The following is a 26787-nucleotide window of genomic DNA, read 5'->3' as shown; positions in this document are numbered from 1 at the left end:
GGTACTAGTAGAGGTGGGTACAATTTTGTCTTTTAAAAAGCGTTTAGACAGTTACATGGGTAAAAATAGGTTTTGAGGGATATGGGCTAATAGGGGTTAGAAAAGGAGCAATTTGGACAAGTTAGGCCAAAGGGCCTGTTTCCATACAGTAAACCTCTAACCAAAAAGACGGCTATATTAATGAATTGATTTACAACGCACATTCACTTTAAAGAAATTCCAATGAACATCATCACATGGTTCAGTTTGAGTAACTAAAGCAATGAGGAAAAATATTTTGTGACGTTGGTGTGTTTCAAAATTTAGCTTTTCAAAGTTTTTATTGTCGAGTTGTGGCTGACGTCAGGGTGCATTGAATAGAGTATTGCTGCCTCCCTATTTTTGGGACATGGAGACATTCAAACACCAGTCACCCTCTAAAGTTAAACCTGGGCGCAACTGGCAAAGCTAGCCAGTGATTGACAGCTAGTTCAACCACAGCCCAGCCTTGCTCTGGGGCACCCCCTCCCAGTCATGGGAGATTTGAACCAATGGTGGCGAAGCAGAGGCGGGACTTGGTTATGGCTGTGCAATGAAGGGGGCTGACTGCTTGTGGCAGGTTCTAGTCCAGGAGAGAGAGATAACCAGGTTGTTAGGAGGGAACGAGAAGGGACAGCTCAAAGAGGGAGAAAAGTAAAACAACCTTTCGCTATTTTCTAATACGAAAAAAAACGAAAAATGAATAAACCGTGTGCTCGTTGTGGCTTTGGCGTTTATCCCGCTGAGAAAGTAGTTTGTATTGACCAGGTGAGTAATGCAGAAACTTTATTAAAAGGCCAGTTTTTCTGAAATGTTTTTAAAATTGACGGTTTAATAGTTAATTTAACACTTGAACAGTTAATAACTTGTTTATTTTGCTATCCATAGACATGGCACAAATCTTGTTTTCACTGTGAAGTCTGCAAAATGATCTTAACTGTCAACAATTTTATCAGTCACCAGAAGAAACCTTATTGTCAGGCGTAAGTCATTTAAACATTAACGACAACTTCGCGGGACAGTTCCCATTAGAGGGCTTTTATATCTCAGTTAATATTAAGACACCTTAAATATGTACAAATCGTTATTGAGTATTGCTTCTGTTTTGCTGTGTACGTACACTGGAAGTATCCTGGGCCGTCTAATTTTAGATTTCCAGATTTACCCCATGAAAATTGTTGACATGATTCGTTGTGAGAGTGGACCGTATGATTAAAGAACTTTCAAAGCTGTGGTGGGATTGATAGAAAATTCTATCCATTACCTTTTGTGTGAATCCGTGACACCATGTTTTATTTCAATTCGCAGCCACAACCCCAAAGTTAACAAATTCACCAGTATACTCGATACACCCCTGAACCTGAACGTAAAGAAGCAAAGCGAGTCCAGTGAGGTGGGTAAGCAAGCAACACTGGAAGGGGGCGATTAACCACATCAATTGTATCTTCAAAAGGTCATTGGAAAGACCAGTCGACCAAACAATCCGGAGTTAGTCACTCGATCAGTTGTCTTTTTTAAAGCCCAACTTGACTATTCCAATTCTTGTAATAAAGCGGCCGTTTCACCCATCGTATAATGAACGCTTTTGCAGTATATCCTGTGAACTTCCTCTTAAATTTTGGTGACAACCAAGTTTTGGAATGAATGCTGTGTTACGGCAGCGTCTATTTATGGACAGCAACTGTGATGTGACACCTCACTGCTTGTGCTTCCACTTCATGTGGAGGTTAAAATTATAGTCTTGAGGGATTGCTTCCCATCCAGATCTCCTCCCCGCCCACCGCTATATTCTGTTGCTTTCAATCACAAAGCATAAACTGGCCCAAATAAAACTTGCATGTCATTTCCTATTAAACTGACCCTGAATAAGTTAATCTCAGGGTGCGCAAATTGGATAATAAAGAAAAAAACATTGCTTAATTTGTTCAGCCAGGTACAACGGATATCCAGGTTGACGTAAGGTGGATGTTCTTATTATTACAATTATATTTGCACGGCAGTAATTGTTACTCTCTATCCCTTAGCTTGATCTTTGTCAACCTTGTTCTCAAATCCTAAAGTAACAATTGTGTTTTAGTTTTCTTCTGCTGCATTTAATTTTTTTCAATATTTTGGTATAATTTGTACTTCATTAGCATAAACATTTTTATTTTTTACTTTGTATAGGAGTTTAACAGATATAAACCATTCCCCTTTAATGTTCTTGAAATGCCCAAGTTTTATTTGTGTCAACTTGGGGGGGAAAAAAACAAGAAATTTAACATGTTATTCTATCCATCATGGATCCTGATTGATACCAGTAACTGAATATGTTGGAGGTTGGTTAGCTCAGTCAGCTGGATGGCTCAGGTGTGGTGCAGAATAATACCAACAGTGTGAATTCAATCCTGACAAGGCTACAATAGTTCTTAGAGTCTTGCCTTATCCTATGGTGTCAGAGCATGAGCTGTGAGTGGCAACCCTTGGACAACAAGGATGGTGTCTGGAGGGAGGGTGGAAAATGCTGTCATGACAGAATGAATTGTGGATTTAACAAAATGTAAATTATGATATTAGAGCATAGTGTTTCTTTTGAAAAATAGTATTTTCTGAATTCTAACCTGCAACTTTTTATTCACATAAACAAGTGACTGTGCACAGTGTTGAATACTATGGGCATGAGATCCATTCTCATGGAGATATGACACTTCATTTTTCAATAGTTGATAAATGAAAGTCAAAGTGAATATAACTACTGATAGCAATTCTTTAATTACACTGTTTAACCCAATCTCTCTTTAATCTATTTATTGCTGCTTGCTGCTCTGCAGTACCAATATTTGGGTTTCCTGGGATATCATGATGTACCTATTGTGCTGATGAGATGGACAAAACAATGCTGTCTCTAATGACTCTGTTTTTCTGTAAAGCCAGTTCATCTTCCCTCACCCAGTTTGATAGCAGTATCATCTGGGGAAGGGAATTTAACAAATACTCTGAGAAGTCATTGATACAGTTTTCCTATTGCCCTCGATGTGAAATGATCTCACTTTGAGCTGTCTGACCTCTTCACACAGAGGTGAACTGATTGGAACTAGCTGTCAGAGAAAGTGGTTGAGGCAAGTTCAATAGCAACATTTAGAAAACATTTGGGTAAATGCATAGATGGGAAAGGATTTGAGGGATATGGGCCAAAAACAGGCAATTGAGACTAGCTGGGAGGGTACCATTGTTGGTATGGACCGGTGGCGCTGAAGGGCCTGTTTTTCATGTGTATTGCTCAATTATTCTATTATTCTATGACTAGGCAAAGAACAATGCACTATAATCATGTATAGATACTTCAGTAAATAGGATGGGGAAAATGAAGAGAAAGTTGTATGGTGAATGAGACAATCATGTCATTACTGTCGCTTTGATCCCTCCAAGTGCTGTCGTACATTCTAAAATTCAACCTCATAAAATGTCCACTGAAATTTTGCACTTAGATTAAGTATCGTGAAGAAGCCGAAAAATTCAAATCAGTTTTTCATTGGGATATAAAGTCGAAGCAACTGGAGCATGCCTGCACAGTTGGGCGACTTGCGAGTAAGGTAAGCCACTCAAGGTCTTGTGTAATAAAATGCAACATGCAACACAATTGATGTCTAATTACAGTATGGCCCTGAGATTCCATGGGAATTGTGACTCCTGGTAGGAAGCCATGACAACTGTCATCAAATATATTCTGGGATGGCCTTGTGGGGTGGAATCTCTGCCCATCCTTTACCAGCCATCAGCATAAGAGGTAGAGTGTGGTAGGGGGCAAAGGCTTGGAGCTCCCACATCACAAATCTTTTCTGAAACCTTGTGTATGCCCTGATGAGATCAGGAAGGGCAGATATGAGGTCTTTGTTGGTCAGTGGCTGGGTTATGCTGAGAAGTTCCTAAACTGAGGGCCTCCAAATCACGCAGCAAATCTTTGCAGAGTCTATGGCAGGTACATTTTTTTAAGTTTATTTGTTAGTGTCACTAGTAGGCTTACACTAACATTGCAATGAAGATACTGCGAAAATCCCCTAGTTGCCACATTGTGGCACTCATTCAGGTACACTGAGGGAGAATTTAGCATGGCCAATGTGCCTAACCAGCATGTCTTTTGGACCTGTGGGAGGAAACCAGAGCATCTGGAGGAAACCCATGTAAACATGGGAAGAACATGCAGACTCTGCACAGACGGTGATCCAAGCTGGGAATCGAACCTGGGTCCCTGGGGCTGTGAGGCACCGATGCTAACCACTGTGCCACTGTGCTGCCTACACCTCAATGGATCTTCAGGCTCTCTGTAGTCAGTGAAAATAAACACTGGAAGAAATGTAAAGCGGGTTGCTGACTTGTGATCACAGTAAATTTACATGCAGCATTTTTAATGACAAGTTTGATTAAAAACAATTATGGTTTAGATAAGGTTATCCTGCCCCTGTAGTATAAAAGACAATAATTGAACGAGATCACTGTAGTTTTCTGTTACTTGCTGTATTCAAGAAAGTTTCCCTTCTTACCTCTCTGATTTCCCTTTTAAATATAAACAAATAAGTTCCATCATTGAACTCAAATGCTCTGGTTTACAGGTGCAGTATACTAAAGCATGGGATGAAGAAAAAGAATCATATCACCTTCCACCAGATATGCCCTCTATTCTTCAAGCACAGAAAAATATGGAACTTGTCAGCAAGGTAACATTTGACCATTTTCTCTTGTTTTCTTTAACTGTAGTTTATTACTTATTTTGCCTGTTTCAAAATTATGCTTAAAATGATGACAGAACACCTCTGTACTTTATTCAAGTGGGACTCCCATTTTTAACATTACAGCATGCTTACAAAGCTGCCTATGAAGAGGACAAAAATTGGTATTCTGCTTGTGTTACAAGTCCAGAGCTTGTACGAGTTGCCCAGGCCCAAAAAGCGATCAGTGACGTAAGTTAGCTTAAATTTTCAATGGTAAATGGTTTGATTGTTTAAATAATAAGTTGTTGACAATATCATGCGTGGCTGCAACGTGTGCTGTGCATTCGATAATGTTATCTCAGTAGCCTACAGATCTGTATCATCCTGGGAGGCAGTCATTAAGTGCCAGTCACTTACTTACACTGAGGGAGGGAAATTGGGAGTTGTAATCTCCAGACTTATCTCATACATTTCCAAGAAACCCATTCAAAATGACATTGGGAGAAGCATAGAATCATTTGGTTTACCATTTTGACTGGAATGGTGCATGTCACAGGTAAGCTCAAGGAAAAGAAATGCAAAAGCAATGAATCTTTAAAAGCAACCAGGTCCTCAAGATTAATGGAGATGAATTATTTTATGTTGTTAAATCCTTCAAAGTATTGTTGGACACATGTAAATTTGTACCTAAGTATTGATTTTACTTGGACTAATTGTGTAAGAGTTTAAAGGCGATTGTGGAGTTCAAGTCACATCATAGGTTTCTGCACATTAACAAGATACAGTTTATAATTGCCGGCACTTTGAAATGAAAACTTGATGAGGTATACATTGTTAAAACATTTCACTTCAAAAACTGTTGTAGGAAGGTTCGGCATTTGTGATTTTAGAGGAAGACTCATTGGGTTTGATAGGAAATTAGCTAGCTGACACAGGCTCTGCAAACAGCAAGCTGTGGCATGCTCTGTGGTCAGTGCCGGATTTAGACTTGGTGAGGCCCTAAGCTATATAAAGCTTGGAGGCCCCTTGTTAAAAAGTTACACCAAAAGGTCTCACAAAGGTGCGTACCAAAACAGGATCTTGGGTCGCCACAAAAAAATTGAAAACATAATTATGCCTTTTAATTATTTAATAGCAAGATATTTAAAGTGAAAAATACAAATTATTTTCAAATGATTGCATTTACTGATTACATATTTATCATTTGGCTGGCTTGATCTCTGACATAGATTATAATATAGTATACCCTGGAAACAGTACTTAAATGTAATTTTAAAAATAATTTTAAGATACATCAATATATATACAACATGCTGACAAAATAAGTAATCAGGATCACTTTTATTAATATAAGTAATAATGAAATCATTTGCAAAATCAGAAAACTGATATCAGATACAACTTAAAACATTTTCTTTCTTGATTTCTCAAAAGCAAAATCATGAATTCTGTCCTCAAATGATATGCTACGCAGCTTATCACTTTCTGTTTTATACAAAGATTATACAAAGAACAACACAGCACGGGAAACAGGCCCTTCGGCCCAACGAGCCCACGCAGCCGTCCCACTGTCTCAGTGTCCTATTCATGATTTTAGTCTACGCCTAATGTGCGAGGATCAGGGAGGTCCAATTTAGGGACAATTTAGTACCCAATCAATCAGCCTAAAAGCACATCTTTGGGGATGTGGGAGGAAACCGGAGCACCCGGAGGAAACCCACGCAACCACGGGGAGAACGTGCAAACTCCCACAGACACAGGCCCAAATCCATGTGTCCGCACAGCAACAGAGATAGTCTCTGAGCTGTCATGTTGCCCTCGAGATGGTCCAGTTTAAGCACACTAACGACATGAAGCAATAGGCAACTCCCGAAGCAACGTCCAAGAGCAGCCCACTACAACCTGCCACATGCATGCCCCTTGCTGGACTTAAATGCCTGTGGAGACAAAAAAATTCATTATTAAACAGGCAAAGACTGTAACATCCCTGAGGCAAAACGTATTCCCAAGCCTACAATGTTTAGTAAGGCCTACTATATCCCCCTATATGTAGCCCGCTCATGTGGCTGTCTAAGTGACTCTTAAACAACCCTAGCGTGCCTGCTTCCACCACCTTACTCGGCAGTGCATTCCACACCCCCACTACCCTTTGCGTGAAAAACTGTCCTCTAATATTTGTCTTATACCTAGCCCCCCTCACCCTAAGCCCGTGACCCCTCGTTCTATCCATTTCTAATAACGGAAAAAGCTTACCACCATTTACTCTATCTATCCCCTTCATAATCTTATAAACCTCTATTAGATCCCCCCTCAGCCGACGTCTCTCAAGGGAAAACAGCCCAAGTTCATTCAATCTTTCCTCGTAAGACAGCCCTTCCATACCAGGCAGCATCCTGGTAAATCTCCTCTGCACTCTCTCCAGGATCTCTACATCCTTCCGGTAGTACGGCGACCAGAACTGGACGCAGTACTCCAAGTGAGGCCTAACCAACGTTCTATACAACTGCAACATCAGACTCCTACTCTTATATTCTATACCTCTTCCTATGAAGGCTAACATACCATACGCTTTCCTCATCACATTCTGCACCTGCACCGACACCTTCAGGGACTTGTGCACTTGCACCCCCAGGTCTCTCTGCGTATCTATACTCCGGATAGTTCTACCTTTTATCGTATAACTCCCCTCCACATTATTCCGGACAAAGTGCATCACCTCGCACATGATGCTAAGTGCAGTTTGTCTTGAGACATGGTTGCTCTCAGTTCATTTCTGATTCTCTTTAGCTGTGAAAATGACCTTTCTCCTGAACAATTTGTTACCATCAGACATAAGAATAGTTGTAATATTGCTTCCACATTAGCAATATTATAATATTTGTTGTAATATTGCTTCCACATGTGAGGCTCCTGCAGATTGTGAGGCCCTAAGCTGTAGCTTGTTTAGTTTATGCCTAAATCCGGCACTGTCTGTGATTTGCCATTCACAACTGTTGCATCTAAAGCAAAGAGAATTGCTTGCCTTTAATTATGATGCTCGCTGGGAGCATGAAAAATCAATCATACTGGCATGGAAATGGCAAAGTCAAAGGTTTTCTATCAGGTTATTTTAACTCCAGGACATGCTTTCAGATATTGGGCTGGAATTTACAGAACCTACTGGGTGTGTTTTTGGCATGGTGGCAGATAAAAGATTGAAAGGTGCCCAGCATCAAGGAGTTGGAGTAAAACTGGAGTCAATGGGAATCAGGACAAAGACAAACCACAGAGGAAGATGGTTGTGGTGATGGGATGTTAATCATTTCAGTTCCAGGACATTACTGCAGGAGTTCCTTAGAATAGTGTCCTTAGCCCAACCACTTCCAGCTGCTTTATCAATGAGGTTCCTTCCATCATACTGTCAGATATGTGGATGTTTGCTCATGACTCCACAATGTTCAGAAGCATTTATTACTCATCAGATACTGAAGCAATCCTGTTCTGGTTAAAGTTAGGAGAATTATGCGGGCTCTGAAAGCTCTATATCGCTCTGAAAACTGCAAAGCTGTCTATACTTATTATAGCAAGTATATTTGTGATTGGTAACTATATTTAAAGTGGCCTTTAAGTCTGTAAGAGGAATGTTGCTTATTTTGAACTGGAACAGTCATAAGCTAGAAAATGAAGTTGCTTCCTTTCATTTTTAAATATTTTTCAACTGTTCGTAGTTAAGTTGCTCATTTATTAAATAAAATTTGTTTCACTATAGAGATCCCAAATTTGTCAGCGGAATTACTCCTGGAAGGAAGCCATCCTATCGTCGCATTTTATGCCAAAGTAGAAAAATTGTTGGGGTTTAATCCAGCTTCATGATATAATTTGAAGTTCTGGCCCGGGACCTTAACACTTGACACTGCTGGGGACAAAGCAACCTGCTTGCTTGCTATTCCTTCCACAAATATTCAATCCCTCCACCACCGATGAGCAGCGACAGCTGTATGTACTGTTTACAAGATGCACTACAGGAACTCACCGTGGTTGCTTAAGCAGCACCTTCCAAACCTATGAACGCTACACACTACCACTTAGAAGGACAAAAACTGCAGACACCCAAGAACATCATTACCTGGAGGTTCTGCCCAATTCACTCACTATCCTGACTCGGAACAGTGTCGCCATGCCTTCACTGTTGCTGGGTCAAAATTGTGGAACTCCCTCCTCAACAGCACTGCACCACTACTTTGTGAAAGGCAAGTAGGGATGGCTAATAAATGCTGGTCTAGCCAGCAGTGCCCATAGCCTGCAAATGAGTGAAGACAAAGCCTTGGATTTTCCAGTCTCTGACAGCCATCACACATTTCCCAGCTCCTCCTATGCAGGCAGTGCTCACCATTGAGTTCTGGTGCTGCTGGTGAGATTGGGACGTCCTGTCCACTGAGTGATGGACGTCCCACTGTCAGCTTGTTCAGCCCACGAGCAGCACACAATGCTGTGGGTCAGGCTCCTTCTCCATGTGTGTCAGCCAATCCTCCTTCCAGTGGCGCCAGCATTCCCCAACAGTAAAGAGAGTGAGAAGTGTAGAGTTGGTCTTATATGGAAAGTAAACGTGCTTACTGGCATTTTCTGCAGATGCTTTTAATTGATTGAGAATGTTGAGACACAGCTACAGCAGCTGTAATATTCCCAGATGCATGGCTTACACGTTAGTTGATGTTTTGGTGTGACTTCAGTTCTGACCCTGTGTAGGAATGACAACCTTACCCAGTGTTAAACTTGGCTAACCAAATCAACTTGTGGAAAGATTATGCATTCTCCTTCACTGACCTTCAAGTCTGAAGCCTGGGCTGGGTTCATGCCAAACAGACTCACTTGAAGACAATACAGGATTGCCAAAGAGTTAGCGATTGGCTGATGATTGGAAGGTTGTTCAGTTCAACTGCGTTAAGTATAATCAGCTGTGAGAAAGTTTCGGATTTCATGCTTGCTATTTTTAATTGTTGAAGCCTCTCACAACAACATCTCTATTTCTAAATTACTGAAGGTGGAGTATAAACGTGGGCAGGAAGAGTACATTTCACAATACGCTTCAGTGGCGGACTCTCCGCAGTTACTACATGCCAAAGCAGGAGGAATACTGGCCAGTGATGTAAGTACATTTTATCACATTGTTGCTGGACAGATCATATTAAGAGATGGAGTTTTTCTATTTTAGAATGAACATTGCAGGGGAGGCCCTAAAAAAAAGTCTATTTTCTACTCAGCAAATTATCCCTTTTTCATCCCTAGGCAACTGTTGCATTACTTTACCCTCTCCTCTCTCCATTCTAATGGTGCTGTATGGGCAGCTAGCACTTGCTCTGAATTGATAAGCAGTGATCCATTCAGACTGATGTAACATATTATTTGAAGGACGAGATGTGACGCTTTCCTGAAGTCTTCTGAGGTGCTGCTTGTGGGTGTACTGACTACTTCTCTTCAAAATCATTCTCAGGCTGTCCATATCATTGACAAGGCCAGCATTCATTGCCCATCCCTAAAAGTCCTTGAGAAGGTGGCAGAGAGCCCCCTTCTTGGACTATTGCAGTCTGTGTGGTGTAGGCACTCCCCTAGTGCTGTGTGGGTTGGGCTTCCTGGCTTTTGGCATAACTCTAATGAAGGAAGAGTGAAATATTATTTCATACTGGTGTGGTGTGTGACTTGGAGGGGTACTTGAAAGTGACGGTGTTCCCATGTGCCTTTGTCCTTTTAAAGGTGGCAGTTTTTGGAGATACTTTTGAAGAAGCTGTGGCGATTTTTTTTTTGCAGTGCATTATGTAGATAGTATGAGGGTGGTGGAGGAAAGTGAATATTTAACATGGTGGCTGGGATGCTGATCAAGTGAGTTGATTTGTGCTGATTGTTGTTGGATATCTTGAATGTTGTTGGAGTTGCAATTGCCCAGGCAAATGTATGTATTCCATCACACTCCTGGCTTGTGACTCGCAGATAGCAGACAAGCTTTGGGGAGGTCAGGCGGTGAGTTATTCAACCCAGAATACCAGCTTCTGACCTACTCTTATAAAGACAGTATTATGTGGCTGTTCGAGTTAAAAGCTGCAAAATTAGACATCTTAAGTGTGAGGGATAGCTACGTGAAATGATTCGAACTGTATATCTTCCTTGAATTTACCAACAACCTCTGGTAATAACTGTTTTAAATAATGCAGAATGCTGTGGTAAGACTTCATAGTGAAATGGTCTTGTGCTGCTGCTCCTAAGCATCTGGCATATCTGTAGGAACAAGTAGTGATAAGTCCATATGCAATGTTAGGCATGTTAGTGTCCAGACAAGAGATGGCATATTTGCTGGAATAGTGCTGAAACATGTTTGCACAAATAAAGCTCGTACAATGATTGTGCAAATCAAAAGCACAATTCTGTCCTTAAAAACAAAAGGATGGCAAAGTGTTAGCACTGCTGCCTCATAGTGGCAGGGACCCGGGTTCAATTCCAAGTGTCAGGGAGATTAGCAGGGTAAATAAGGGTTGCAGGAATAGGGCCTGGGTGGGATTGTGATTGGTGTAGACTCAATGGGCTGAATGACCTCCTTCTGTACATAGGGATTCTATGATAACTTGTACATTGTCAACAATGTGAATGGCTACCAAACCAGAGACCTTGACTATGTACATATTCTTGATGCTCACCATTGCCTATTTTACCTCAGTTTTTCCTGTAAGGGCAACAATCTGCAATAAATGAAAGGATATTTGTTAATGCCTATTTCAGTCAACAGTATGAATTATTTTCTACTGCATGGTAAACAATGATAATCAGTCTGCAGCCATTCTGGGCCATTCCCCATCACAGAATCCCTACAGTGCAGGAGGGCTCATTCAGCCCACCATCAAGTCTGCACCAACTCTCTGACAGAGTACCTTGCCCAGGTCCACCCCACGGCCCTATCCCCAAAACACCAGACATTTACCCCCTAATCCTCCTAACATACACCATCTTGCGACACTAAGGGACAAATTAGCATGGCTAATCCACCCAATGTGCACATCTTCGGACTGGAAACTGAAGCATCTGGGGGAGAAACCCACGTACACATAAGGGGAAAGTGCAAACTCCATACAGGTTGCCACCCAAAGGTCGGAATTGAATCCGGATTGCTGGTGCAGTGAGGCAGCAGTGCTAACCACTGTGCCGTCCTCTTGTTCGTTAATTGCACTTGACCTTGCATATGTTCTTCATTTCGTGCTGCAGTTGCAGCAGACTACTGGACAATTTTAGGTTCTGTCTATTAATAGCATCACGTTTAGCACCTTTTGACCTTAATGGTATGAATGGTTTCTGAAACATTAGGCGGTTTGCCTATGTTGTATCCTGTATTGTCACAGAAATTTCCATTGCTCACTAGCGCAATTGTCTCTTGAGTTAAGCAACCTTGGAAACATATTTTTTCAGTTTCTACAGTTGTAACACAAAGGAAATTACTGACAGTGTGTTCACAGCCAGAATGATAGTCTCCAAGGCTTGCTGAACATTCTGGTTGCTGGATGATCACATTCCTTTTCCATGTTGAACATTTTTTTTTTGTAACTTCATGCCATCTATTATGAGTTGTGGATCATCATTACTTAATTTATGTTGGAATTTTTCTTCTTTCCTTTTACAGCTGGATTCTTGCAATGTTTTAAATCCTAGCATTAGAGTGGTGACACCACAGAAGGAGGTCATTCAGTCAGCCAGCGGTCTGAACTAATGCAACTCTCTGCTTCTCCCTGTAACCCTGCACATTATTCCTTTTCAGACAATAATCCAATCCCTTCTTGAAAGCCTGGAATGAACTTGCCTCCACCACTTTTCAAGCTGTGCATTCTGCATCTTAAACATTCATTGCACAAAGATGTTTCTCTCCATAGCTTCTTTTGCCAGTTACTGTAAATCTGTGCCCTCTGGTTCTTGATCCTTTCATCAGTGGGAACAGTTTCTCCCCCATCTGCTCCATCCAGACTTTCCAAGGTTTTGAATACCTCGAGCAGATCTCCTCTCAACCTTTCCTTCTCCAAGGCAAACTGTGCCAACCTTTCCAACCTGTTCGCATAATTGAAGTTCCTCATCCCTGGAACCATCCTTTACTGCACTCTCTCTAATGCCTTCACATCTTTCCTAAAGTTGTCTCATTCAAAACTGGACACAGTACTCAGTTCAGGCTGAACCACTGTTCTATATACATACTAATAGTAACAAATTATAATATAATCTCCTTGCTCTTGTACTATGTATTATTTTTATTGGGGGTGATTTTGTGCCTGCACCCTGTTATCTGTGGAAATGGAAGCACGTGCTCAAATTCCAGAGAGTGCAATTCGTGCGATGAGTTTCCAAACCAATTTTGCCAGCCCCCTGCTGGTGGAGTGGTGTGAAACAAGCTATGGGACCACAGAAAGCTCATTTTAATACAATGGCATAGCATGTCATTAGTGAGCACTCTCTCCAGGGACCCCGCCCCCAATATTCAGCAGCACCGGCGTGATGCCTCACCAGCGCCATTTACAACAGCTGTATGTAAATGTGAACCAGGCACCTTCACCTCGGAGGGAGATTTCAGAGGTGAGCACTCAGGCAGCCAACACTTTCCAGGGTGTGCATTGCTTGGGGGGGGAGGGGGGGGCACTGGAGAGGACTCCGGGACACAAGTTCAACTGGGAGCCAGGGGGTGTATGTCCCAGAATTACCATTTAAGGAAGATGAGTTAGAGGGGAAATTTATAGGCCTTACCTTCCCTACATGTCAGGGTACCCCTTGCTTTACAGAAACTGTGAAGGCTGATATGTGGACAATGCTTCCTGTGTCCCCCTTCCTGTCCATATCATAGCTGAGGGAGTGCCCTTCCTTTGGGAAGGGGCTGGCAAGAGGGCAGGAGGGACATAGCACTGCCACCCTCTCACTCCACTGGGTTGAAGTGCCAGGTGAGCACGGTGGTTCCCCTGAACTTGGTGGCATGAACAGACAGTCTAGAGACTCTGTGAGTGAATGAAGTGAAATGCATTGACAAAAATTCAAACCAAAATGGTGACCTACCTACACTAGTTCCCATATTCACCCACTAAGTGCTGATGGTTTCTTAATCTTCCTGATTCTCCCGCTATACCTGTGTATATCTCCAGAATCCACAGCTGAGATTGAGGTGGCCTGCTAACTTCCACACCCTTTTGCCTGAGGTGACCTTGGTAAGTGCCCTCTGGGGGGCCAGGACCTTGAGGCTCCAGGCCAGCTTTCAGGCTCCACAGATGTTTGACTGCTTCCACCCTCAGTATCGGGCTGGAGGTATATTGCTCATGGAGAGGGGGATGTCAGATGGGCTGGAGATGCCCAGGGTTCTCTGGCTGGTGGGCCCCGGGTTGCACTCCTGCTGATCCTCTTCCTTTCATCTTCCCGGGGACCCCTGTGCTCCTCCATGGGATGGATGGGCAGCTGGAATAAGATCCAGAGGCCCCTCTGTCCTCTGGCGAAGACGCTACTGGATTCCCATGAGTGCCTGCATCATGTAGTTGAAGCCCTGCACCATGGTGCGGACATTTCCTACCATGGAGTATACATTCTGTACCAAGGTCTCCACTGCAGACTCCAGCCTCGCAGTGTTGGCATCAGTGCGCTGCAGTGACTACAACATCTCCTCAAAAAGAAGGCAAAGGGACCCTTCCAGTTGGCCTTGCGCTCTGAGGGGGACTGCTGTCATCTCTTTTGAATACTTGGGATTCTGTCTTTACAGCTCCAGCAGCTTTAGGATGACAGGGCCCAAGGGCACATCATTGGCAAGGGGACCCAACCATGTCCTAGGCTCCTGCATCCCTCAGAGTGTTGGCTCCCTGGGTCATGTCTGCCTTCATCTGCTGTGGATCTTTACCTTTTGAGGTGCTCACTAGTGAGTGACCCAGAAGCCTGTCAAGTTATTGGACCCACCGAGGTATGAATATCTGCACTGGTACCAGGTGCGGGTGACAGCTGTGACACCTCTTCAACAGTGAGGTTGGAGAAGTCTCCCTCTGAGCTGTTGGAGTTCAGTGGGCCTAGGGAGCGCAAGGACAATCTGGCTTGTTCCACTAATTTGCCTGCAAGAGAAGAGACATGGCATCAGTGCATTACAAGGGATATGGAGGGAACTTTGATTACTCACTTGAGGAATAACAGCATATGTGTTGAGGATTCTCACGCCTCTCTGCTGTCTCCATTACAGGCACACTCTTCCTCCTCCCCGGTGAGCTTGAGGGCTCGCTTCTCAAAATGTGTGAAAGTTCTCAGCTTGGGCATGACTCCAGCTGGCTGCGCCCACTCACCCCTGCTTGAGTTTGTCCTGCAATGACCTAGAGAGGAAGAGAGTGTAGGTGGAAGTGTTAATATTTAAGATGGTGATGAGGGGCAGGTGTGGAGCTTGGTGGGAGCTGGAGTGTGAGGACCACAGCGTCTACTGGTGGGACCATGGTGATTATGGGAAGGAGGGGGGAATCTGGTGCCTAGTGTTGGTAAAGTCCAAGGTAGCTGAATGAGAGAAAGGCATTGGGGATGTGAAGGACTCCAGTGGGAGATTTACCCTGGCTGAGCGAAGAAGATCATTCATCATCTTCTGACACTGCTGCCTAGTCCTCTTCTGGAGTGCACTGGCACTGCATCCCAGACAGGGGTGGTGATCCTGTTGGAAAGCTGTCTCCTGGGGCAGGGATAGTGTGTCCCACCTCTGCTCCATTCCATCTACTGTCCTGGTGAGGACTCCCCTGCGAAAAGCATGGTGCTGCTGACTTGCCTGCCATGCCCTGCAGTTGTTATTGGACAAGTGCTGAGAAACCATTTAGATGGAGCTCCTCAGTGCTTTCGATTTGATTTAGATTTATTATTGTCACATGTATTAGCATATAGTGAAAGGTATTGTGAGCTTGCAGCAGTTAAGTCACTGTGGGGTGGGCGAATCAGAGGAAACTTGCCACTGGAGTGGCGTGAAGCTCGTGGGCATTAAAATCATTACTAATAAGGCATAAGATTTGGCCTGAAAATACGCTGGTGCCTTTGATGGGAATCACCTCATTTTTCACACAGGAACCTGTGCTCTGCCTTTTTTTATGAGATCACACTATACATATGTGTATGTGTGTATATCTAAAATAAATCATAGACACACACACTCTAGTTAATCCAGTTAAATGGCAGTTTAGCCATATTATTGCAGGTGATTTTTGATTGCCTACTCAATGTATTAGTTCAACAGGTTCCAATGAATCTTAGCTTCCAGACAGTAAATTTGAATACTTCTGGCATTGTGCTAAATACTCTAAGCAACAAAATAAAGATCAACGTTTAGCACAGCGTCCATTCTCTTCCAGGAATTTGTTCCTAATTGTTAAGACGCCAAACCTTCTCAACTCTTTCCAAATGTGTCACTGCCACAATAACCAGTAGCATCTTTAGCTCATATCTGATCTTGCTAAAAGCTCTATATAGCTATCATCCCAGTTCCAATTGATCTGCATTGACTCCTTGCCTCTCTAACACTTCCTATTTAAAATTCTCATACTTAATCTTTTTCTGATTTACCCCCTCACTTTCTTTGGAACCTCATCAAAGCCTGAACAGTCTGTTCCACTAAGTCATGCCATCATCTCATCAATTGTGGTTGTGTCTTCAGCCACCTGAATCTAGGTTTTGGAATCCTTTCCCTCAGCTTTCTGCTCCTCCTTCTCCCTGTCTATCTTTAAGAATTTCTTTATTAAGTTGTTGGTAATCCCACGCATTATCCCCTTCTTTTGTTTGGTGTCCATTTGACTAAGGGCTAAATTTCAAGGCCCAATTGATGGTGGGTGTGGAGTTAGGCATGAATGAAGTTTTGTACCATTGGTTAACATGCCTATTCCCTGGCAACGTCCTTCCCTGGGTCATTTTCCCAGGAGTGAGATAGGGAGAGTGGGTTGGAGGGTCACTGCAGTGGGTATTCATTCACCTGTAAGAGACAGAAGACAGATCAGGCTGTCAAAGGCCTACTGTCAATGGCTCATTGGAATTTTCCAGTTGACTTCCATGAAGGCACCTGGGGGTTGTGGGAACCATCTCAGCTGCAGAAAGGAAGTTTCCTGTCTGTAGCCCAGGAGGCCAGTGCTTTGGGCAGACTCCAAGGCTCCCCCCACCTGTCTGGCTGCAGCTGCACCTACAGGCCTCCCTGTGAAGAGGCTCCCCAATGGTAGCTCAGGTGCTCAGTCTATAATATGAAACGTTGGAGGACGAGTACTTCAAATGGAGCTGCCCTCATTTAGAATTATCTGAAAAGTTAGCCTGCTGCCACTTCTTTCCTTATTGTGGGCCTCCTATTGGCCCTCCTGTTTTGAGATCCTGCCCACTGTCCTTGGAAGGCAAGCCCATCCTCTGGCCAGTAATTAACTAGTCTGGTGACAAATCAGGGACAGGCTACTAACCCCATTTGACCCTGACATCAGGGACCTGAAGCCCATGGGGAATATAATCATAGAATCTCTATAGTGCTGAAGGAGGCCATTCAACCTATTGAGCCTGCAACGATGACATCCTACCCATGCCCTATCCACTGCGACCCCACATTTACCCTGTTAGTCCCCTGACACTGTGAGGAAATTTAGTATGGCCAATCCACCTAACCTGCACATCTTTAGACAATGGGAGGAAACTAGAGCACTTGAAGGAAACCCACAAAGACAAGGGGAGAACATGCAAACTCCACACAGACATTATGTAGAGATGCTGACGTTGGACTGGGGTGGGCACAGTAAGAAGTTTCACAACACCAGGTTAACACCTAACAGGTTTATTTGATGAAGGAGCAGCACTCCAAAAGCTCATGATTCCAAATAAACCTGTTGGACTTTAACCTGGTGTTATGAGACTTCTTATTGTGCTGGAATCAAACCTGCATACCTGGTGTTGTGAGGCAGCAGTGCTAACCTCTGTGTCACTGTGCCACCCAGATATCCTGCCCCTAAGTCTTAGTGAACTGCTTGGAGTTCTTTATTTTACAGTGAAGGATATGTCAATACAACTAATTGTTGCTTTGGGCTAGATGTCCTGCAGTTTTTCTATAATGGCTTATGTTAAAAACCAACAAGAGTAATTTTCCCACTGAGCATACATTGAATTCTGGCACGTGGTGTGATTTTCCACAACAGTGACTAATTAAATACCCGAAAGTGCATCGATGTGTTGCAACACAGATGGACCCTTTCATTGCTCTTCAGTTTCAGCAAAGCTGCAATATAATTGCAACCAATGCAAAACACTTTTTTTTAATATTGACAAAAATGAACTGTCCCATTGGTTCTGTCCAGACACTTGCTAACTGATAACCAGGGCTTCGAAGCGACATAATTGGCAGTAACGGGACAGAGTTTATCTCACTGACTGGGAATGCACACTATAATTCTAGGAATTTGTAGAGGCTGTTTTGATTGTCTTCTGAAAGATTCCTGGCTTTGTCAGTTGACTTTTATAACTCTATCTCCACTGGTCTATGTCAATCTGAGATTGTCCAGATCATGCCTATTATTGAGATACTATAAATTATATCACCTTCACCTTCTCATTTCCACATCATTCCTGTTTGCTAATATATGCAGATTTGAATTTGGGGTGGAATTTTCCTGTGGCACTGGTGGGTTCAATGTGGTTGGGGGGGCACCTTTTCAACATGGTGCCCAGATTTGATGGTGGGACTCGTGCGATTCTGCCCGGCCCACCATGGGATGCAGTGTTAATTCCCTGGGGGCATGATCAGTGAGGTTGAGGTCAGAATATATGGTGTGGTTTCCTGCTGCTCTCCGCAGTGGGATGCACAATACATTCCTGCTCCCATCACAGGACCTGTTCTCAGATGAGAAAATTCCATCCCAGAATTAAATTCAAAACATTATTGGACTGCAGAATTCTTGTTACTACTCCTCTCAGTCTAACTTGACTGGAAATTATTAGCAATTCCCTTTTATAGAAGAGCACAGAGGTCACTGAATTCTCTCTTGTCGATGGGCTGAATGGACTCCTTCTGCATTGAAGAGATTCTATGATTCTGTTTCTATGATTTCAATGGAAAATCTGTACCAATAGTAAGAGGATATTGATGTATACAAGAAAAATTGGTTGTGCATTTCTAAGATGGGCCCTTCTCACAATTAAAATAGACATTTTGTGTGTGTTTGTGTTTATTAAAAACTGGTTTATTATTTACACTATGATAAAATTTATATTGACATCTAGCTCCAAAATTTGGATGGGAAACATTAATGCTGTACTTAAAGCTTTTTATTAACATTTGAAAGAATTATTTGTTTCCAATTTGAGTACGATGTAGTCACACGTAAACATTTCTTGTAAAGAAACACTGTACAGGTTCAATAATGTGAAGCAATATCATCTTCTGCAGACGTCCGATAATAAAATTAGCCAACCAATCACTTGGTACGGCAAAGTAGAATTGTAATGGCACATTTATGGACCAATGGCGGGCCACGTCCGCAACATACACCATGGGTGGAGGTGGGGAGTGTTGGAAAATCCTGCCCAGGGTCTAGAAAAAGAGGTCACTACTGATTTAATTTATCAAAGTACAGTCATAGCTGGTTTAAGGTTAATGTCTACAAATGAGATTAAATACAAAATGACTTTAAATATTCACTGTAGGTTTGTACTCGCAAGCAAAGCAGAAATAAATGCAAATATACAAAATTGTAAGCACCCAGTGTCACACCAGAAGTCCTTAAAGGGATCTTTGGAGCTTGCCACTAATAAGGTCATTTGAAAATGTTTCACTTGTTGACATTACATACTTTTGGCTCATTTTCTTTTCAATTTTCTCTGCCAGCTTAAATATCATGAAGATTATGAGAAGAACATTAAGGGGAAATGGAGCCAAGCAGCAGGAGCTCAAGTGGCCATGACAAGAGAGAATTCAGTAAAGTACAGTCAGGTAGATCATATAGCAAAACGCAATATGGGTGCTGAACCAGCTCTCTTCTTTGCATTTCTTTGGTCACCTCCATTTTTGAATGATTTCCCTGTTGTTTTAACAAAAGACTATTCCCAAATCAATTAGTGAACAAAATATGTGAAGCATTACTCAAGAATAATGTAATAACTTCAGGAGGCAGATGTCCCTTCACCAGAATCACTTTATTTACAATTCCAACAGTGGTACACAGTCAGTCAGCAGTCTACGTTCCGGAGTGCCAGAGGAACTGACACTCTCGGTTATATACAAATTAAAGTCTCCCTGATAGGGCCAATTGATGGGCCATTCATCGGGGAATTTGTATTCCAATAGGCCAGCTTCAATGGCCTGATTAAAGTCATTCCAAATAAGAACGTTTAAGATTAATATTTTTGTTTATTCATTGAAGAGATGTGTAAGTTGTTCATCCTTAATTGCCCTGGAACTGAATGGCTTGCAGTTAAATATCAACCACATTGCTGTGGCTCAGCAGTCACACACAGATCAGAAATTCCCTAAAGGACCCTGAAGGGTTTATAATTCCAGATTTTCATTGAATTTACATTTCACCACTTTTTGTGGTGGGATTTGAGCCCAGGTTTCTAATCATGACCCTGGCTCTCTGAATTACTATTCCAGTGACAATATCACTATGCCAGCATCTCCCCTATTTTCTTGCTACTGTGCTACACATTCCTCCTTAATGGGAGCTGAATTTATTTTCAATTCACCATTGCACCAGTATCTCTTCTGTATAACAGTCATCCAATATGAGGGACTGTTGCCATCCCTCTCCAGCTAAAAGTAACGTTTAAACGACACAATTATATGTAGGCAGAGGACATCTACATAAATATATAGTGATGAAAATAAAGGGAGTTAGAAATGAAGCTTGGTGATCCTGTTCAATGTCTAAATAGCTGGTGCACTAATATCCAATTTCGAGGCTAACATTCTGCTTTCAAAGGTAGTGTGAAATATGTCCAACCCAATGTCAGTTCAGGTCATTTTTCAGAAGTCCCTAGGCAACCAACCATGATGCAGTCGTGCAGAAATAAACATTTCTTGTAAAGAAACACTGTACAGTTTCAATAATATGAAGCAACATCATCTTCTGCGGACATCAGATGGTAAAATTAGCCAATATATCACATGGTATGGCAAAGTAGAGTTGTGGTGACACGTTTAGGGACCAATGGTGTGCCACCTCTGCCACCGCAATGTATATTTAGGCCCATCATTTACATATCTTGGGATATTGTGGAGTGCAGTCGGAGCTGAGCTTAATCTGCTCTGGGTGTGAATGGCTGCTTCAGCTGACGAGGCAACTACTCTCCAAATGGCACATTTTTAATTGAAACAAAAACGTTGAATGGAGAGGCAGGAGTGTTTCCCAGTTCTAACAGTATATATAGTATTCAATTGACTCAACATAGCTGCTCCTTCCCTCCACTGAGACTCCCCTTCACCTGCAGCTCAGTGAGGCAAGTGGCAGTATTCGTCTCTTCAAATGGGAAAGAGCCTCATGTGGCCTCCCTTTTCAGGCAGGCATTAAGTCACTCTGCTTATCTTATACCCAAAACCAGGTGCTGAGTGATTTTTACCTGAGAGTTTGTACTATCCTGTGCCGGCAGTCTTGGAATTCTCAGTTTTATCCAACACTGTTATTTATCACCTAAATCAGAGCTGCCCGAACCTATTTCGGAGAGGTGTCTGTGTAAGGAGTGGTCTTAAAGCTTTACTAGGGATTTTCACTTGTAAAAGTCCACATTTTAAGTTCCGATAAGTCGTGCGTTACTTTCCAATTTATCCCTTTTGAATGGTCAGACAAAATCATGCATGCTCTTTGCTTCTTCTGACTACTCTGTGCAAATTTCTGATTTGTCCTCTTGGAAGACATTGCTATTGCCATTAAATGACCCCATTCTGAGTTCCTCAGAACTTTCAGCAGGACTGTTGAGAGCTTGCCCGTGACAACTGTTCTCAAATCAACTGTGGCCCTTCAGTGAGCTGAGCTGGGCTCCCATATTTATAATAATGAATGTCCACGTTTGAGTTATGGGATTGTGATTTTCATGTACAAAATGTTTCAAAAGCTTTTATTCCTTCATTATTATCAGGTTGATTTTTCCGGAGTGTCTGTGAAGTGCCAGATAATGTGATCGTTAAGTAGAACCTTCAATTTAGGGATATTTTGTTTTTGATTGCTATAATTTTCTTCTACTTCTGTAGCCTGAGTACTCTGATTCTGAGGAATCGAAAGGGAAAGGCAGTTTCCCAGCGATGATCACGCCAGCATACTACAATGCCAAGAGAGCTAATGAGCTTGCAAGTGATGTAAGTACTAGAGGAAATAGCAGATCTTCTATTGATTGAGGCGGCACGTGGACACAATGGTTAGCACTGCTGCCTCACAAAGCCAGGGACGAGGGTTCAATTCCCGGCTTGGGTGCAGAATTTGTACATTCTCCCCATGTCTGCATGGGTTTCCTCCGGATGCTCTCATTTCCTCCACAGTCCAAAGATGTGCAGGTTAGGTTGGTTGGCAATGCTAAATTGACCCCTCGTGTCAGGGGATTAGCAGGCTGAATATGTGGGGTTGCGGGAAGAGGGCCTGGGTGGGATTGTGGTCAGTGCAGACTCAATGGGCTGAATGGCCTCCTGCACTGTAGGGATTCTATGATTCTGACATGGGGTGAAAATGACAATATTCCAGAATTAGGGGGCATGCTCAGAAATTGATGGAGAGCTGCACGTACAGAAACTGGAATGAATTTGCGTCTATGGTTACCAGCATTAAGTTCCCAATCACAGTCAGGTTCTGGAAGGGAATTTCTGAGCTGTGGCTGGAACATTGCAGAGAGAATCTTTATTTTCACATCCTCCTTGCTGATTGAGGGCAACAACACAGGCAGAGGAGTTTCTCACACTCTTGCAATTGCCGTTTTCCCATACAATCTCGGATCTTCTGTGACGGCTGGTCTGGTGGCCCATTGTAACTTTGCATGGAAACTGGGGGAGGTTCCAGATGGTCAATGAAGAGCCAGCATAATCTGCATCTCATTTAAGGGCCTGTAGCTCCACCCATTGTCCCTCATGGTCCATGATTTTTGGTCGCACCGTCTCTTCTAATACCAAACAGAACTTTCAAGCTTCCCCCCAGTGCTAAAGCCACTTTCTAAAGTTGTTTCCTTTGATGTGTTAAACACTTTCTTCCTTTCCACAGCCCAGGAATGCTCCAATCTAGTGTGCTCTCCATATATGAACACCCTTCTATTTCAAATCCTCTGTCTCTCAGACGTTTTGGAATTCTTTACCAGAGAGCGCTATGGATCTTTGATTTATTGAGTATATTTAAGGTTGAGATAGGGAATCAGACTTTTGGGAAGGAGTCAGGGAAGAGAAATTGAGACAGATCAGCCATGATTTTATTGAACGGTGGAGAAGTATCACCTATTCCTGCTCCAAATTCTTATGTTCTTAATCCAGGAAATGTGTATATAAGCAGTAACACGCAGACCTCTGCTTCTGGAAGCAATCTTGTTCATCAGGTGCAGGCCATGGATAGTACTTCAGAGGTCCGATTCTTTGACCTATACTCTGGTCTTGTGAAGCTGCAAGCCAGGAACTGAAGCTTTCAAAATGACCCTCATGTAATGGAAAGCTGAGGTTGTATCCCATGTGTTACAGCTTTCCCATCTGAGAATGTGCTTCTTATTCCACCTTTCCATCTCTTCTGTCTTCCAGCCAGTTTCCATGCCATGAAATTACTTAAATTCCACGTGCTTTCATTTTAACTGGCAATTTTTTCAGTTGAATTTCATCAAACCCATCTCAAAATCCCAACATACGTTTAAGCACCTCTGTACACCGCTTCAGTGGCTGGCAAATAATCCAAATAGATTAGTTGGACACAATTTATTTTTTCACAAAAGCATCTTGATTTTCCCAAACTCTAGGCGGCACAGCCTCAAAATAAGAGAAAGCAGATTCAGGACAGAGTTGAGGAGGAACTTTTTCACACAAAGGGTTGTGAATCTGTGGAATTCCTTGCCCAGTGAAGCAGTTGAGGCTACCTCATTGAATGTTTTTAAGTTAAGGATAGATACATTTTTGAACAGTAAAGGAACTAAGGGTTATGGTGAGCGGGTGGGTAAGTGGAGCTGAGTCCATGAAAAAATCAGCCATGATCTTATTGAATGGCGGAGCAGGCTTGAGGGGCCAGGTGGCCTACTCCTGCTCCTAATTCTTACGTTCTTATGACACTTTCTAGCCCCTCACTTGCTCTGTTCGGATGGTTGGCTCCGGCAACCTCACCAAATGTGTTAAAATTGCTGGTCCCTCTTGTCCATTTGCCCCAACTTTTTTGATTAATGGTATAATTCAAAATCATTTGATGTTGCCTCCAAATATCTGAACTTTAGATGACATAAACTGATGATATGTAATTTCCTTCATCTATTTACAATACTTGTGTGAAAACTTGTTGAGCCTGGACGTTTGTCTGGCTTCGATTCCCATTCATTACATCCGTTATGGTTTTACTGTTAACATTAATGCCATTAAGAATCTTCCCTTTCCTAGAGTTCCCTATACCACTCATTATTGTATCTTCTTACACTAAAACAAGAGCCAATTTTACATGCCCCCTCAGTTGTGTTTTTGGCACGGGAAGTGGGGGCACATGAAATAGGGCGGGTGTCCACCGCACCACCTTCCCACCTGTCCTGAGCCCACCCTCTAATATGGGAAATCAGCAGGTGGCCCACCATCATATTGCAATAAATAGAGGTCAATTGAGCTTCTTACCAAGCCAATCGACTGCAATAATATGGTACACGTGCCATAAAACAGGGGAGTCCTTTTCGCATTGGGGCAGCACCTCCCTCCTCCCTACCCAATGGACAGCCCCTTCTTATCTGTTTCTGGGGATCCATTGGGCCACCTTTCTCCTCCTTGCAGTCCAGGCGGTGCCCACTAATGTTGTCTTGACATCACTGGGACATCTGGCATTGCCAGCTAATCCCACCCTGTTTCTGTTCAACCCCTTTGCAGTGTAATAGGGCTGTGGGATGATCCAGTGTGGACTGAATGGACTCCAGGTCGACTTTACTTTTTGGGCAGGCGATCCATTCTCTCCCTCACCTCCACCCCCAACCCTCTCCCTCCCCAGCTTCACAATATGTAGCCCAAAATCTTTCCTATGATCTTTCATAAAATATACATTTATATGTAATTCTCTTTCCTCCTAATTCTTGGCCTCCTTATGTTATCTACAACTGTTATCAGGTTGATCAGTTCCCGTCTCAACTTTCCTCTTGTCTTTACTAAGCACCAGATGTACCATCCTGCAAGCTCTTCCTCCTGTCTACTCTCACACTTAAATGAATGAAGACATTTTGCACAGTCTGCTAATCCAAATCATTTTCTTTCAAGGCCTCAAATATGTAACATCATCTTCCCACCTTACTTGACAATCTTCAAGCTGTTAAAGCTCATGGTTGTCGTCACCTAATCACTACTTCCTGGCTAACCTTGTTTTCAAGGTTTATTCTTTTCAAACTCAGAAGGTATTCTGCACCATGACACTGTCTCCTCCATGGTGGCACTGCTGCCTCACAGCTCCAGGAACCTGGGTTTGATTCCTGGCTTGGATGACTGTGTGGGGTTTACACATTCTCCCCATGTCTGCGCGGGTTTCCTCCGGGTGCTCTGGTTTCCTCCCACAATCCAGACATGTGCATGAGCTGGATTGGCCATGCTAAATTGCCCCTTAGTGTCAGAGAGACTAGCTAGGGTAAAATGCATGAAGATATGGGGTTGGAGCCTGGGTGGGATTGTGATAGATGCAGATTTGATGGGCCGATTCTATGATCTCTATTTCTTAACAAAGTGGAAAGTGGACATTGTTGGCTGGATTCTCCAGCTGTTCACGCCAGCAGGATTTTTTGGGCCCGCTGCGATGAATGGAAATTTGGCAGAGCATCAAATTCTCCATCCTCAGTGGCAGCAGCGACAGGACGTGAACAGCCAGAGAATTCTGACCATTAGGGAGATCGTTGTAGCTTATCGGAAAAACAAGAAGAATTCAGGAATGCAGAAGTTTGAACTGTTGATTGGCATCTCCTGCGTAATAGAATCATTTCAACACATACCTATTAATCAGCTGAAGAAACAGATCAGAGGCTATTTTAATTTTCAAATCCTTATAAGTTGATATTCGATTGAAGGCTGGTTGATGCTTTAATTAAACCATGATGGGCATAGGCGTTATCAGTTAATTTTTCACTTACATTTCAAGGATTGTGAAAGGTATGATCATGTTCAACAATAATTTAATCTGGAATAGCACTGCAATAAACATGAATGAGAGAAAAATATATACCTGCCCGGCAACAAAAAAGATTGGTTCGATAATTGAATTGTCCTTCATGAAATAAAACCACATATAGAGGAATCTGTTATAGAGATTGTAACAGAGTGGTATTCTAAAATTATAACATGCATGTTATCACCCAGCTAGCTAGTAAACATCTGTTTATCTCACCTTGGACCAGGTTTGAATGAGACAGGGACCAGAATTCTCCATCTCCCCTGCAGCTGGGATTCTCCATTCTCGCTGGCAGTGGGCAGCGGCGGGGGGACATGCAAATCCTGAGAATTCTGGCTCTGGTTTGAGTATGAAGTTACATTTTGTTTTGATATGTTACTTAGGTTTACGTTATGAGCCTTTTGGCAAGGTTTGCTTGTAATTCACATTATTTAGTTTTCTGGCCGGCAGTTTATGTACACACCAGGCCACATTTATTGCTGGCTGCTTAAATTCCAGTCATCACTTAAGAGGCAAAGGAATTTTAAGATGGAATTTTCCTCTCCGCCTCCCCCCCCATGGCAGGTTTAATTGCGGGTGGACGGGATAATGTAGCGGGAACTGCAAAAACGTTTTTCCTGACAATGGAATATTCTGTTCCCACCTGCCATGGTGGATCACAATTTCCACCAAAGGCTGGTGCCAAATTGATTTGTACCCTGCTAATGGGATACAGATGAGGGCCAAATTGGAATTGCCTCCCATTGCCTGAAAGCTGTGCTGCCAGCGGGGAATCATGCTGTCCAGAACAC

General features: G+C 42.8%; 1 protein-coding gene across 2 annotated transcripts in view; it reads left to right on the top strand.

Annotated features, from left to right (window-relative positions):
• Positions 1–584: 584 nt before the first annotated feature.
• Positions 585–26787, top strand: part of nrap (nebulin-related anchoring protein) — a 106312-nt gene continuing 80109 nt past the window's right edge. For both annotated transcript variants that reach the window (XM_080205798.1, XM_080205797.1), the window contains exons 1-9: positions 585–786; positions 907–1001; positions 1327–1411; positions 3486–3590; positions 4608–4712; positions 4851–4955; positions 9727–9831; positions 19540–19644; positions 21898–22002. In XM_080205798.1, coding sequence (XP_080061924.1) covers positions 718–786; positions 907–1001; positions 1327–1411; positions 3486–3590; positions 4608–4712; positions 4851–4955; positions 9727–9831; positions 19540–19644; positions 21898–22002 — 879 coding nt within the window. In that variant the 5' untranslated portion in view covers positions 585–717. The remainder of the gene's footprint in view (positions 787–906; positions 1002–1326; positions 1412–3485; positions 3591–4607; positions 4713–4850; positions 4956–9726; positions 9832–19539; positions 19645–21897; positions 22003–26787) is intronic.

This window comes from Carcharhinus amblyrhynchos, chromosome 17, assembly GCF_965287045.1.
Source record: "Carcharhinus amblyrhynchos chromosome 17, sCarAmb.v2.hapA, whole genome shotgun sequence".
NCBI classification, from domain to species: Eukaryota; Metazoa; Chordata; class Chondrichthyes; order Carcharhiniformes; family Carcharhinidae; genus Carcharhinus; species Carcharhinus amblyrhynchos.
Note: the sequence above shows the minus strand (reverse complement) of the source record. Positions and strands in the feature narration are given on the sequence as shown.